We start from the raw sequence: 13,563 nt of genomic DNA, 5'->3' as shown, positions 1-13,563 counted from the left end.
TACTTCTTCTCCCCAATGAACAATCTACTCTTCCAAGCCTAAGATGAAAACGCTCTGTGCTCAGGCTCCTATCTGACACGCTGCAGTATGATATGGTCCCTCATGTTTCCTTCACACTAAATCGATGGTTTGCACAACAATAGCATTTGGCAGGCTCACAGAACAGAATTTAAAGACTTATCTCCATCTATATGAAAATTAATTACTTTGGGGAGTTAACAACATTTCATTACAGGAGATATAAACACAAAAGCTAAGTACTTTTCCCCAAATGTCTTAGCTAGTGTTGCTGTAGCAAGATTGGTGGTCAACTATTCCTTTCAAGCAGCCCCTACTACTCCCACACAAAAGGACAGCATAACACACTCATGCCAGTACACTGAAAGGAAAAAGAATGCCTGTAAAAAAATGGAATATCACAATGAAAAGGAAACTGTGGATCATTTCAAGCTAGGCTGTATTAATGCATCTTCAAAAAATATTAAGCATAGCTAATATCTAACTATATTTGAGTCCGAAATAATCCTTTTGCCTCACAGAATTTTCCTTGGAATGTTTTTTTGAGAACCATTTTCTGAAAAAAAAAAAATAAATACCGAATTAATCTCTAAACAATTTATCCAAAATGCAACTTCTAAGAATAAAGAATGGAATTTCTCACACATCTCAAGCAAAGCAACCTACTACCATATGGTCTGCTGCAATATTTATCTTTCTCAGAATACCTTTTGCATATGTAGCCTATAAGATTCCAATTAGGGAAATTTAAATACAATAATGAAATTACAAACCAAGGTTTATAAAATATAAGCTTTGCATCTTGTAATTCTGGGGTAAGAAAATAGGCTCAGAAATAAAGAACTCAAGAATTCCAGGAGAAGAGATACTATAATAGTGATTTTCCAACTTTTTCATATGACAAAACAAATCCTAAAATGGGATTTCGCTGCCTCAGAGGCAGAAGAAAAATCTAGTGCGGATGTTACATTTGTCTTGCAGCCAAGTACTGTATTTGGGTTACAAGAAAGTGGGATTTCTATCATATTAGAGGAAATGAAAATAAGTTTATAGGAATACAATTGTCATGAAATGACTCACTGGTTACATTCCATCATCTAAATTTGAGCAGATTATTATTATTAAACCATGGGTTCCAGTTTGCCATTTATTAATAACACAACAAGAAGAAATGATATAATTTTCTGTGGTATATTACACTCTCTTAATAGGGCATCTTTGAAGACAGGGAAGATTGCTTGTTCGCTGGGGAAGCTACTCAACCTGCCCATAGAAGAAACTGCAGAGTATGGACAGCCAGACAACCACGGCAAGAAGCTTGGAGCTTGCAGCCCGTGGAGGGAAAGAAACTGCAGTGAGGAGCAGGAAGAGAGAATTCCAAGGGACCACAGGGAGTAGATAAACTTATCAGCAATTAAGAAAGCCACTAAGGTGGCAGGAAAGCAGTACCCATCCATGGAAACACAGGTCAAGAGTGTTTTACCTGTTTTGTTTGGGTTTTTTTCAGTGGCTTTCAGTTCTAGTTAAAAGATTTACATTTCTAGTTTTTACTGAAAAGAAGAAATTTTAAGATATCTTTTCCCAATAGGCCAGGAAATCAGTTCCCAGATACAAATCATCACTTCTCTAACTCAGGACACTAATAGTGTGTCAGCTGACTTTGTTTGACGGACTTCCAAGAGATCCTGCCATTTTGTCCCTCTGCTGCTGTGACTATAAGAGGAAAAACATTCCACTTAGACATGAAAAGGGTCTTTTATTCCAGCATGATTAATATCCAACACAGGAAGACTGAGCAACTGAGTAGTAAGCCTAGCATACTTCCTCCATATGTATGGTTTCGAACAAGACTACTGGTTTATTCAGAAGGAATAACTTCTTTCTTGCACAGAACTTATAACTGTCAAGTTTAAAATGACAAAAATAAGATTCTACTGAGGTCACTGATGACAGCCTTCAACTTTGCACAAAACTGAAATAAAACAATTTATTCTGTCAGATCATAAATACCTGATAGTCTGATAAGAAAGAAATATGAAAGCAATCAAATTACTTATTTCAGTCCTATTTTGATGCTTCCCATGAAAATATTTTCTGCATGATGAAATTCTTTTCCCTACTTTCCCCCTGCCTCTCCCCCCTTTTTTCTTTAGTATATGCTAACAAATATTTTCAGGGCCAACAAATCATGCTAACATACCTTTTACCAATTTACCATCACTGACAGTTTTAGAAGGAGGAACATCCTTTTTACTTCCTGGAACTCCCTTAGCACTTGGCTCAGATGCATCTTCAGGTGCATGTTCATCTGTAAATTGAGTCTCACTTGGTGTATCACTGGCAGTATCTGCTGGAACATCTTCAGATGAAGACACTCCCTTTTCAAAAGAAATGTGCAAACTTACTAACTGGGTAGTTCATGAAAAAATTAACGCAGTGTCTGTGGAGCTGCAATTTTGTCAGCCATTTCAAAAATCACATTATCAGCTAATCACATAACAGCTAATTTACATCAATAAGTACTCATGACCAAAAGTCTGCTTCTTATAAATAATGCACTGCTTCATGTAAACCCATAGGCTGCAAAAACTATAGACCTACAGTAAGAATGTGTTGTTATTTAACAGCAAAGAAAATGTTCTTCAGCTGGTACACTGTTGCCAACAACTGTTTTAAAAATTATGTTTTTTAAAAGTAGACCCTAAAAGCATATACTTTTTTTCCAAAGTATATTCTTCTAGGTCTTGATCTCCAGGGTCCAGGAAAAAATCCATTAAAATTAATTCACAGAGACAGAATGAAAGTTTATGACGTTTTTTCCTAATGTACAATTGCATGATAACTGCTTTACAAAATCAAGTTTTACAGGGATCAACACAGGTTAATGTGTTTGATTTGTTCCAACATTTTGCTGAAGAACACTGGGCCTATCAATTGATACAGTACAGATGTGCTGAGATTTTTCAAGAGAGTAAAGAATTACTGGTTCTACTATTACATGACCGACTCATTCAAAATTACCTCTAAACTCACCATATAGAAATTTCAAGATAGATATTGTAGAAAATTAAAAATATTTACACGGTGAGTCAGGTGATGACATTAAGTCATTTAACATTTAAATGAGCCTCTCAATAAATAGTTTGGCTGCTTTCCACTGGCTACTGTTAAGTATGCTTTGATGTTAAAAAACCAGGTATTGAAGGGATCCTTTCATTGGTCAGGGAGTGGCTGCAGAGAGCAACAGAACTAATTTCTGAAAATCCTCAAAGGGGAAAAACACAAGGAAATCAAGGACTTCATCCCGTATTTACTGAAGCCAGTAGTACAATTTCTTATTAACTTTAATGGCCAAAAGGAGAACAATCAATTGCATTAGTTGCCTATACATACATTACTAAAGCATAAAGATAATATTGAAATCATTATTCTAAAAAATTAAAGAGAATGGCATTATCTACAAAACCATGCAGTAGCAAAATATGCATTGCTACACATGACCTCAAGGGACTTAAACCAGTTTCTGCTTGCTTCTTAGCTGTACTCATTTGAACACTTAAAATGAATCCTTTATTGTTACACTTTGATTAGTGTACAATTTCCCCCCAAAATAAATGTTAACAAGTCCTTATTAATTATGTAAGTATTATGAATTCAACCCACTTGTTTGCAAATTATAAATTCTAGAATAATAGCTATCATTTTGGTACAGGACAACTTTCCATTGTATTTAACAACTGAATAAGATCATGTTTACCGCAGCTTATCTTTAAAAACAGTGTTTGCAAAACATTTTTCACTATTAAAACAAAATATTAGACACAAGTGTTTCAAACAGCAACTAGTAATGAATTTCTTCATTTTCCACAAAGCGATTTTGAGGAGTTTACCCACAGGCCTACCTTCTTCAGTTTAAGGCTCCCCAATCTAAGCCTTGGGATGACAAATGACATAGGGCCTAAAAAAAAAATAGCTCTTTCCCATGAAAAGTTAACATCAGATAATGTATTTCTGATACTATTTGCAATTTTCTTTTCAGTAAGAGAACAATGTAATGAGATTAGCTAACATGAGAACAGTTAAAAACAAGGATGCCAAGTCTGGGTATCACTTTCTAATAACATGGACTAGAAGCAGCAAAGTAAGTAGGAAACTGATGCAAGATTTTGAAGCTCAAATATTGTTTCAGTCAATCATGACAGGACTCTTCTATAACAAAACCTCCCTCAGAAAAAAGCATGGCAGAAACATAGTCTAGCTACTGTGCTACTGTCCTATAAAGAACCATGAGCCATATGAGAATATACGGTTGTTAAAAAACTATACTTCACCTTTCTGACAACAGAACACTAATCCCAATCCTACAAAGCTCTAAACCTCCACAAAGCATATACTCCTTCGTATAGAAAGGCGAAAGATTTTCGGGTTGCCATTTTATATTACAACCACACCGAGTGGCTGCTTATACTAAAAACCAAGAACTAAATATCACACCACCTTATGTATCCTTATTTAAATGCTATACAAAGCTAAAGAGCAACAACAAAAAAAAGCATTCACATCCTTTGCTGAACAATTTCTCCAGAATTCAGTGTTCCATTTTTTAGAAGTCTCATTGCATCACAAGAGATAAGCAAGTCCTTTTCTCACTTATATTGCATTTTTAATATATGTATATACAAACACATATGTACCTGACAGTTATCACTGCTCTCTTTTTGAAGGAAGAACTGTTTTTTAAATTCGTAATAAGCATTATACTGGTGCCATGGTTGCAGGAACTCAAATCTGTTAAAAGAAAACTGAGTATTAGAAAATGCACATGAACATAGTAAATACCAACAACGCTTTGCCATCTAATTTTCTGTAGTGAATGGAATGCTATTTGATGTTAGGAAGCACTGTAACTTATACCTAAACTTCCAGAGGATACACATTCAGAGCATGCTTTCTAGAGATGTTTTTGTTAGGTTGGTTGTTTTGAGGATTTGGGCAACAATGCTTTGGCATTACCTTTAAGTAGGTCCCTGAATTTCAATTAAAAAAAAAAAAGATAGTACTTCTCTTCTTGAGACCCACATGTCCTGGTAATATATTTAGAAATGAAAACCTCAACTTCTATTTTAAAAGTTAAAATAACGTTTTCTCTTACCTGAGATCATTCTTGGCACGAACACTGGTTTCAAATTTTATCCCATTCCTAGCAACATACTCAGCTAGTTTATCAATAACAGGTTGAATATCTGGGGGTGGAGGTATAATGGCAACCACTGGAGCAATTGTGCTGAAAACATCAAAATACACCATTTTTATAAATAGAACATAAATATCTTTCAGACTCTTGCTTTAACAGAAAAAACATCACAGAGGTGTGTTCTCTAGGTTCATCATGCAGTTAAAATAACTTGATTTTCCATCATGCAAAAAATTCCTAGTAGCTGAGTAACAATAACCATGTACAATATCCAAGACCAAAGTGGAGGCAATAAAAGCTGTATAAACACTGGTGAATGTTACTGAGGAATCACCAATAAGAGAACCCTCACTAAATACTTCATATTGAAGTGCAGGAAAGAGACCCCTCCAACCAACAAACAAATCTGTATGTGGTACCTTGTAGATGTTGTGGTAGAAGTCAACCCACTGCTGCTATCAGTTGTTTCTGGGGGAGGTGGAGGTGTAGTACCGGGGGGTGGAGGTACTGTTGCTACTCCTGTAGTGCTTGATACAGTCACCCCTGCAGGCAACGCGTTGTAGTAGGTGGCAACATCTATTCCTGGAGGTGGAGGCGCGAGGCAATAGGTTCCATCAGGTAGCATATAGTAACTATAATACATGGCTGCCACAGTTGCTATAAAAAGACATATTTAAGAACAATGTTCTAATTAGAAGAAAAACACCTAATAAAAAACCCAAACCATTATTGCATCAGAACAAATACATTGAGAATCCAGATTCACACAACACACTAAGAAGTAGTACCTAATTTCTAGCGTAAAAAAAAAAAACACAACCCAAAGAAAAAAAAGAATGCTCCTCCTGATGCACTTAGGATGAATAAGAAATATGTAGATTAAGGGACAGAATCAGAACGTACTGAAGGTCAGTTGGAAGCCGAATAGGTATGAAAAAAGAAGTGAACCAGAGAAGGCCTCTGGAAGTTTAACTCAGTTAAAACTATGTATGTGTTAAGAAATGCATATATATTCAAAACTAATGTTGAGAAATTAAACCACTAGCATCACCATATATATATTAAACTACTACATCATTATACATATAGACACACACCTACTTACTGAAACCTCAAAAAGTAGACAGATTTTGCAATTTAACACCAACACAATGAACAATGTATCTGAGCAAGTTTTCCACACTAGAGGCTTCTTCAATTCTAAATATTTATTTCCTGAGAGTGCAAAGGTTTATGGCTTGCTTGCTTTATTTCAGGACAGTATTTTATAATGCTTTAATTAGCTTAACACTTTTAAATGGTAGTTACTTCTTGTAAATCTAAAGCTTTTCTGCAGAAAGATGTATAAATAGAATGTATTCAGGTAAAATATTTCAAAAGGATTTACAGTAAGAGTTTACATTTCTGGAAGGAAAGTTTCATTGATGCATTAAATTATAATGAATTACCCTCTTAAAAGTTTCATAAACATTCCTGTGTGGCAGTATTTACTTTCTTCAAAGAATAAGTTATCTATAAGGAGAGCAGGATAAAGATCTGTTAAATTTTAAAGGCAAGGAGAAGAGTTGCAAACTTAACTTGTATTGCTACTAAATTATAATCTCCCAGTTGGCATCATACACATTCAGAGTCAAGCCTGGCATGAAAGTAATCAGAAAACTGATGAGCATTATTCTATGGAGATACTTATTCTGATCATAGTCTTTTCTTGGAATAACCAGTAATTTATCCACAGAAATCTTATTTCAGTTTTATTAAGATTCTCTTAAGGTACAGTTTTAAAATTACTTCCATGCATATTCTTCTCCATATATTTCACCCTGACAACACCTGTAATCCTTTAGGGGGTCCTGAACCTATAATGCATCAAAATCAACTCAGATCATTATGGTGATACCTACTTGCAACAACTTTACTAAAAAAACCAAAAAACTCCACCACCACCACCCTGAACTAATACTACTCATTACCTACAAATTTATAATATCATGAAACCCTACTGTAGTGAAGGCTGCAATATAAATTTTCTTATATCTCAGTAGTGTCAAATGGTAAGTCCCATATATGAAAGGGTAAGTTTCATTTCTATATTTAAGGAATCAAGGACTTTCAGAATTCTGAAATTGGGAAAGAATTAGAGGCACATAAACCCAATTAAGTTTGACTTCACCTTTTTGTGTATCAGAATTTGCAAAATTTGCAGGAGCTTTTTACAAGGCCTGCATTAAGCAGCTTCAAAGATAATGGAAAGCAGACACATCCAGAGAAGTTAAGATAATGTTGCTAAAAATTTCATAGCAAAGTTTATTCTTAAAAGAGGTTATAGACAGAAGAGTATTTACATTTATCAAGAAAAATCTAAGATTAAAGATTTAATAATAATTTGGAAATAGGAGGAAGTCTTAGAATTTCAGTATCAGAAAAAGCATTTGAGCATACAATTTTCCACATTGCTTGTTTATTATTTAAATATGTAATTGCTTTTGTTATTCTTTTGAGAAAAAAATAAAATAGGATTATCTACTCCTTTATTAAAGGATGCCCTCTGTAGCTATGGAACTTAAAAGTTAGTACTCCCTCTCAGGTATTGTAATGAGAAATATAATTTAAAAGATCAATTTTTAACTTTGAATCTTGCATATTCCTGAATTTTATTTTCTACATATAACATTGCACCAGTGCACAGAATAAGAGGTAAAAGGAAAAATTATAGGAATTGACTGTATAATAAAAGATTTATTTATTTACCATAAAACTACTTCCAACTTTAGAACAGAGTATTATACTAAAACCTGGTTTTATCACTTCAGTGGGATCCTTCCATTTACATGATTTTACCTTTGCAGATTTTTCTTAGTGTTAGACACTTCAGCAAAACCGCTCAAAGTAGATTTACCATCTGCATTTTGCTTAATACAGTAAGCTTTTTTTAACGGGAATCTCATGAATGACTTTATAGGACAGTTTTATATTCAACAGTGAGGCATTCATTAGGCTTCATTAATAGAAATTGATGGAAGTTATCAAAAATCATTACGGGTATTGTGCTAACCATACTCACAGACTGGAGACTTGGCCTCCCACCTGTCCACTCCCTCCACCCCACTTCAGTTTTTCCTAAGCAGCTAACAATTCCACAGATAATCAGTGGAAGAATGCCCTTTCAAAGATTCAGGAGATTGAAAAAGAATAAATACCAGTTACGAATTATCAGGTATGAAGCTAATGTACTTTCTTCCCACCAGCATCCACATACAATTCATCAAGACACACCACCAGCTGTCTAATCACAATGCACTTACAATCAGAAGAATATTCTGCTTGTGATGTCTGTACAGCTGCCCCATCTGTTGACTGTGGTGTAGATGAGTTATTATCTGATTGCGCTTTGCGCACCAGTGCTGCAAGTGGATGATCAGGGTCTACTACCTTTAAAGGCTGAAAAAATTTTGAGAATAGAAAAGAAGATTAAATTTTAAAGTATGTATTCAAAGCATGATAGTGTCAATCTAATTTGGAAAGCAAATTTATCTAAGTTAATAGACATCAGTAATATTGTCCAAACACTGAAGTTACTGTTTTTGTAGCTCTCACATCAGAATCAACTTCTTTTTTTAAAATTAGGGGAAAACAAAACAAAACAAAAAACACTTTACATTTAATGTGAACAGCAATCCATGACATTAAAAAAAAAGTGGGTATTACTCTTACTCGTTTACTGCCAAGGCTGGGATAAGACACAGAACCTGACGTCTAAATATCAGTCAGCACCACTGCAATTCCTCTGAAAACCTCAAGTGTGTACAACCATCTGTCATTCCTATTATTATTCCATCACTGATCAAACTCAGAAAATAAAAATAACTAAAACACCCAGCAAAATTTACACTTAATGAGTAGTGCATTCTGCTGAAATATTATTTGCTGAAACTATTACTTCATGTCAATATTTTATGTACTAAAATCTAAAAAGAAAACATTCCCTCAGCTTATATACAGAAGGCATTAAATATCTTAATCTTTTCAGCTTCAATACAGGTTCTGCGCGATAAATCCTTGAGTGATGCCCTCAATACCAGCGGGCATCAAAAATAGAAATATAATTCCTTCCAGATGGAAAAATAACAATTTACATACTAGAGAAAAGGTAATTTGAAAGTTTACCAAAACAGACTTAAATTACTAAGACAAAGTCTAGGGGGAAAAAAAAAATAAATCTTTGTTAACAGAAGATCTTAACACCTGCATATTAGAATTTTTATGCCCACGAATCAGATGTTTTACATGATAGAAAGTAATTTTAGTAGGATCAAGTACCTTCATGAGCTCTTCAAGTCTACTGCACTTTTTAGATGCAAAGAGACTCGGATGCAGATAATTTCCATCATCATCATCATCGTCATCATCTTCTTCCTCAGATTTGACTCTCGAGTCTAAATAAAAGCAATGTCTGAATTTTATTTGGGTTTACTATGGATTTGTACTGGGAAAGAAAGATGGTACAGGACAAGCATGCATTCTTAAGAAACTACCGTTTTCATAAATTTGCTGAAAAGCATAGATACAAGAAGATATTGCTGGCCATCAATAAAACTAAAACCTAAGTGCACAGACCAACTTTCCATTGGACTAAAGCTATACAAGTGTTTCAAAAAGCTCCAAGATCATAGCAGCTCTTGTATGTGAAAGTTTCCCAAAACCATCTTTTCTTTTAAAAATGTTCTCCAATTTAAGAAAAATTTTGAATCATCACATCAATCTCAGCTGCAAGATAACAGCACTACCATTGCAGTGCACCAAAAAGATGTAGCTATTTTACCAAAAAAGACCAGTGGATGTTTCAATGATTCACATCCTGAAGCCATCCATTTGACAGGCAGGCAACAACTTACGTTTTTTCTCGTCCGCTTTATTTTCAGAAGGAGCAGCGTATCGTCCCTCTTTCATAGCCTTCTGAATGAATTTGTAGTAGGGATTGAGGTAGTGATCAAATCGTAAGAAGTCAAACTGGGAGTTGCGTGCTTGCTTGGCTTTTAGCATAATCTCAAATTGTGCTCCCTGCTTGCAGACAAAGTTTGCAGTTCGTTCTATAATCGCATGCATTTTTGCTGTTGGTGGCTGTGGGAGTAAAATAACACATATTTTTATTTTCATAAGCAGCTTGTAAAGTGTGTTAGAACTCCAGAGGGAATTAGAAAGAGCAGTAGTTCCCTGCCCCTGTTCTCAGCTTTCTCTAGCAACTCAGTTTCATAATCACTTCCAACTAGCGAAAGCGCATCAGCACTAAAAAAACCCCAGTCCCAATCTTCCCTAGCTGCTCATTCATTTCCTTTTGCAAGATCCTCTCCTTCCATCAGCACAACTATTTTTGCCATTGCACGCCAAACTGAAGAGGGGAACAAATCCTGGTTGAGTTTGATTTAGCAGGAAAGTTATTTTAAGCCAAGTACACTCCATAGCCATATAGACACTTCTCCTGTCACAAGACAGGAGACAGATGTGTTTCCTGACACAGCAGTGCCAACTTAGAGTGGCCCTACCTTACAATACCTCAAGGTGCTCTGAAGGGTCAACATGTATGGTCTTCCTCCCAACAGCTGTCCTTTATTCTGTTATCACTGAATGTGCAAATATTGTTCCCTAACTATAAAAGCTTGTTACTGTGCACTTCCTTGGAAGGAACATGTTGCATCTTAAGATCAACATAAGAATTGCAATTCCTATGTGCTGTCACACTCCCATAAAGAGTCACTGAACACTTTAGCAATAAAAGAAAAAAGAAAATTAATAAAGTTAAGCAGCATCCAGGCATTTTTACTCCTGAAATCCCATCTAAGGAACACTGCTATATCAAAACCAAAAAGTGAAAAGAACAAGAATGAATGAACTTCACCATTCACTGTCTTTAATTTCATACTCAGATAGCTCTGCTTTGTCTTGTGCTTGATAAACTGTAGAAAAACATACTCTGTGTGCTATAAAGATTGAAGTGTCACATTAATGACTCGTTTTAGCTTTGCATTTTTATTGGTCTAGATACAGAAATATGTTGCAAACCTCAAAATCTTTTTCAGAAGATTGGAAGCATGTGAGAGTGTGCTCTGTTTAGGGAAAAAAGTCTGACTGTGATCAAACAGCACATTTTTAGAAATTATTTTCAGCTGATTGGATTCTTTACTAGAACAACATGTTCAATATGGAAAACAATGAGTTTCAAGTTTACTTGTCCCTCTGAAACACTACCAAAGATTATTTTAATTAGAGGCAATGAAGTTCTCAACAAATTGATAACAGTTTGTGCATTGCCATTTTCACTATTTAATCATACATTAAGTTTCTCTATTTCTGCAGTTCTTAGGCAGAAATACAAAATACACTTAAGGCCAAAAGATTCATAAAAAAAGTTACAATCTTTTTTGAGCTTCCTTGCTGATTTGCATCTGAAATTACTATCTGGTCTTGAATTTCAAACTAATACCACTATAAGCACAGGAAAACAGGCACTATGAATATTAATATACTTTTAATTGACTTCTAAGATTATTAACACCACTGATCTACAAAACTTTAGAAACTTTACAAAGTGAAAAACATTCAATGGCAGAGATGCAGATATCATAGTTTGCTATTACATTTAATAAAACCACTAAACTTCTAAACTGAGAACTGCTAAAACTTCTGAAAGTAAGAATACTTGCCAGATTAGAGAAAAAAACGTTCTGAAAAATACTCCAATGACATAAGTGCTATCATCTAGTCAAGATATTCTGTTCCATTCTTTAATTAGTATTGTAATTAAAAGTTTTTCATGAGTGAGTTTCCCTTACTGCAAGTTAAGCAACTATCCTCCAATCTTCAGTAAGCCTGGAAAATAATTTTAAGTCTTATGTTGCCCCTCAATATTCTCATCTGGAAAAAACAAAGCAATTTTCAATCTTTCCTCAGAAGTTTAACTGGTAATTTCCTCTTATGGCCCACGTCCATAGCAGTCACGCACTTCTTAAAATGCAGTGGTCGAGAACAGTCACCTTTGCCCATAACCCTGACATCAACAGTTTTCAGCAGTGGAAGACCTCCTGCATCCTTGACTGAACTCTTCTATTTTAAGTTCCAGAATGACATTACTGCCACAGTTAGATTTGCCACACACTCAACATTCAACAGCTCACTACAGCCTCCGGATATTTTTTTGCAGTAGTGCTGCCTAACTACTTCACTTAACATTTGCACTTTGGATTGCTCTGTATTACAGGAACTATTTTATATCTGTCTTTATTGAACTGCACCTTGCAGATTGTGAACAGTCTCCAAGTCAGTTAGCTGATTCTCAGATTTTATGTTACTTCCAAGCACTACAGTTTCCTCCCCAAAATGATTCAGGGTTTACAAGTTTTCTCCCCCCGCCATGACCATCAACAAGTGCCATGTCTTTTAACTTGAATGTTAATTAGCAGTAAACTCAGGGGAGACTGAGAACACCACTCTGTCATCTCCACAAATCAAATCTCCACAAATATATCTATACAGCTTTACCAATCACTTGTGGATTAACATAATGGCAATGAAATTTATGATGTATTTCTCTCTCTCTTTTTTTAAAATGGGAGCAGGGTAGAGTGAGAAGTATTTTTTAAACATGTCTGTAAAACCCCACCAGTAATTTACCAGGCTTCTATCCTTCACAGCAATTGAATTAAAAAATACAGAATAAATATATTCAGTGGTAAAACTGAATGACTTGACTAGAACAACAAAACCAACAACAACAACAACAACTACTCAAGGCTTACAAAAAACGATTCTCACAATTCCCAATCCAAGGACAAATATACATTGTTTTCAGAGTTGCTGTCTAGACATTTTGGGGTTTTTAGAAATTAAAACCAAATATGCCCACATTTGCTTTCTGTTCATTTGAATATACTAGAGTTCAACAGCTGACTGAGAAATTACTTCAGTAAGCCCCACACTGCATTCTGCAACTTACATGTAAAATACATCTTAAGTTTCAGAACAAAATTCAAGCAAAGCAAATATCTAAAACAGCAAACATCTTTCACCAGCAGTTAGTTTTTGGAAACAGTATCCAAATGCTAAATAAGCAGCTTCTCTCTGACAACTCAAATTTCTTACTCTAAGACTAAAGTATAACTCACAATTTAAAGGCAATAACGTATAAAAAATATCCCCTGAACTCAGAAGTAGGTTTATAAGCACTTCACTAACAAAATGTATTATAAGATTGTAAAGAAAAGTAGAGGAAGTAAAATTAGAACAAGTTGCATATTAGATTTGTTAAATAGCTGTTATATCATACAAAAACCAGAACACAATAAAAATTTTCAATTAAA

The 13,563-nt window shown here is 34.8% G+C and overlaps 1 protein-coding gene across 4 annotated transcripts in view; it reads right to left on the bottom strand.

Moving 5' to 3' along the window:
• Window positions 1-13,563, bottom strand: part of SFSWAP (splicing factor SWAP) — a 49,691-nt gene that overhangs the window by 28,277 nt on the left and 7,851 nt on the right. For all 4 annotated transcript variants that reach the window (XM_075041461.1, XM_075041462.1, XM_075041463.1 and 1 more), the window contains 7 exons: window positions 10,105-10,330; window positions 9,530-9,645; window positions 8,515-8,650; window positions 5,632-5,869; window positions 5,171-5,302; window positions 4,713-4,806; window positions 2,219-2,396 (listed from right to left, as the gene is read on the bottom strand). In XM_075041461.1, the coding sequence (XP_074897562.1) occupies window positions 2,219-2,396; window positions 4,713-4,806; window positions 5,171-5,302; window positions 5,632-5,869; window positions 8,515-8,650; window positions 9,530-9,645; window positions 10,105-10,330 (1,120 nt within the window). The remainder of the gene's footprint in view (window positions 1-2,218; window positions 2,397-4,712; window positions 4,807-5,170; window positions 5,303-5,631; window positions 5,870-8,514; window positions 8,651-9,529; window positions 9,646-10,104; window positions 10,331-13,563) is intronic.

This window comes from Buteo buteo, chromosome 11 (assembly GCF_964188355.1).
Source record: "Buteo buteo chromosome 11, bButBut1.hap1.1, whole genome shotgun sequence".
Taxonomy (NCBI): Eukaryota; Metazoa; Chordata; class Aves; order Accipitriformes; family Accipitridae; genus Buteo; species Buteo buteo.
This window is presented reverse-complemented; position numbering and strand designations above follow the sequence as displayed.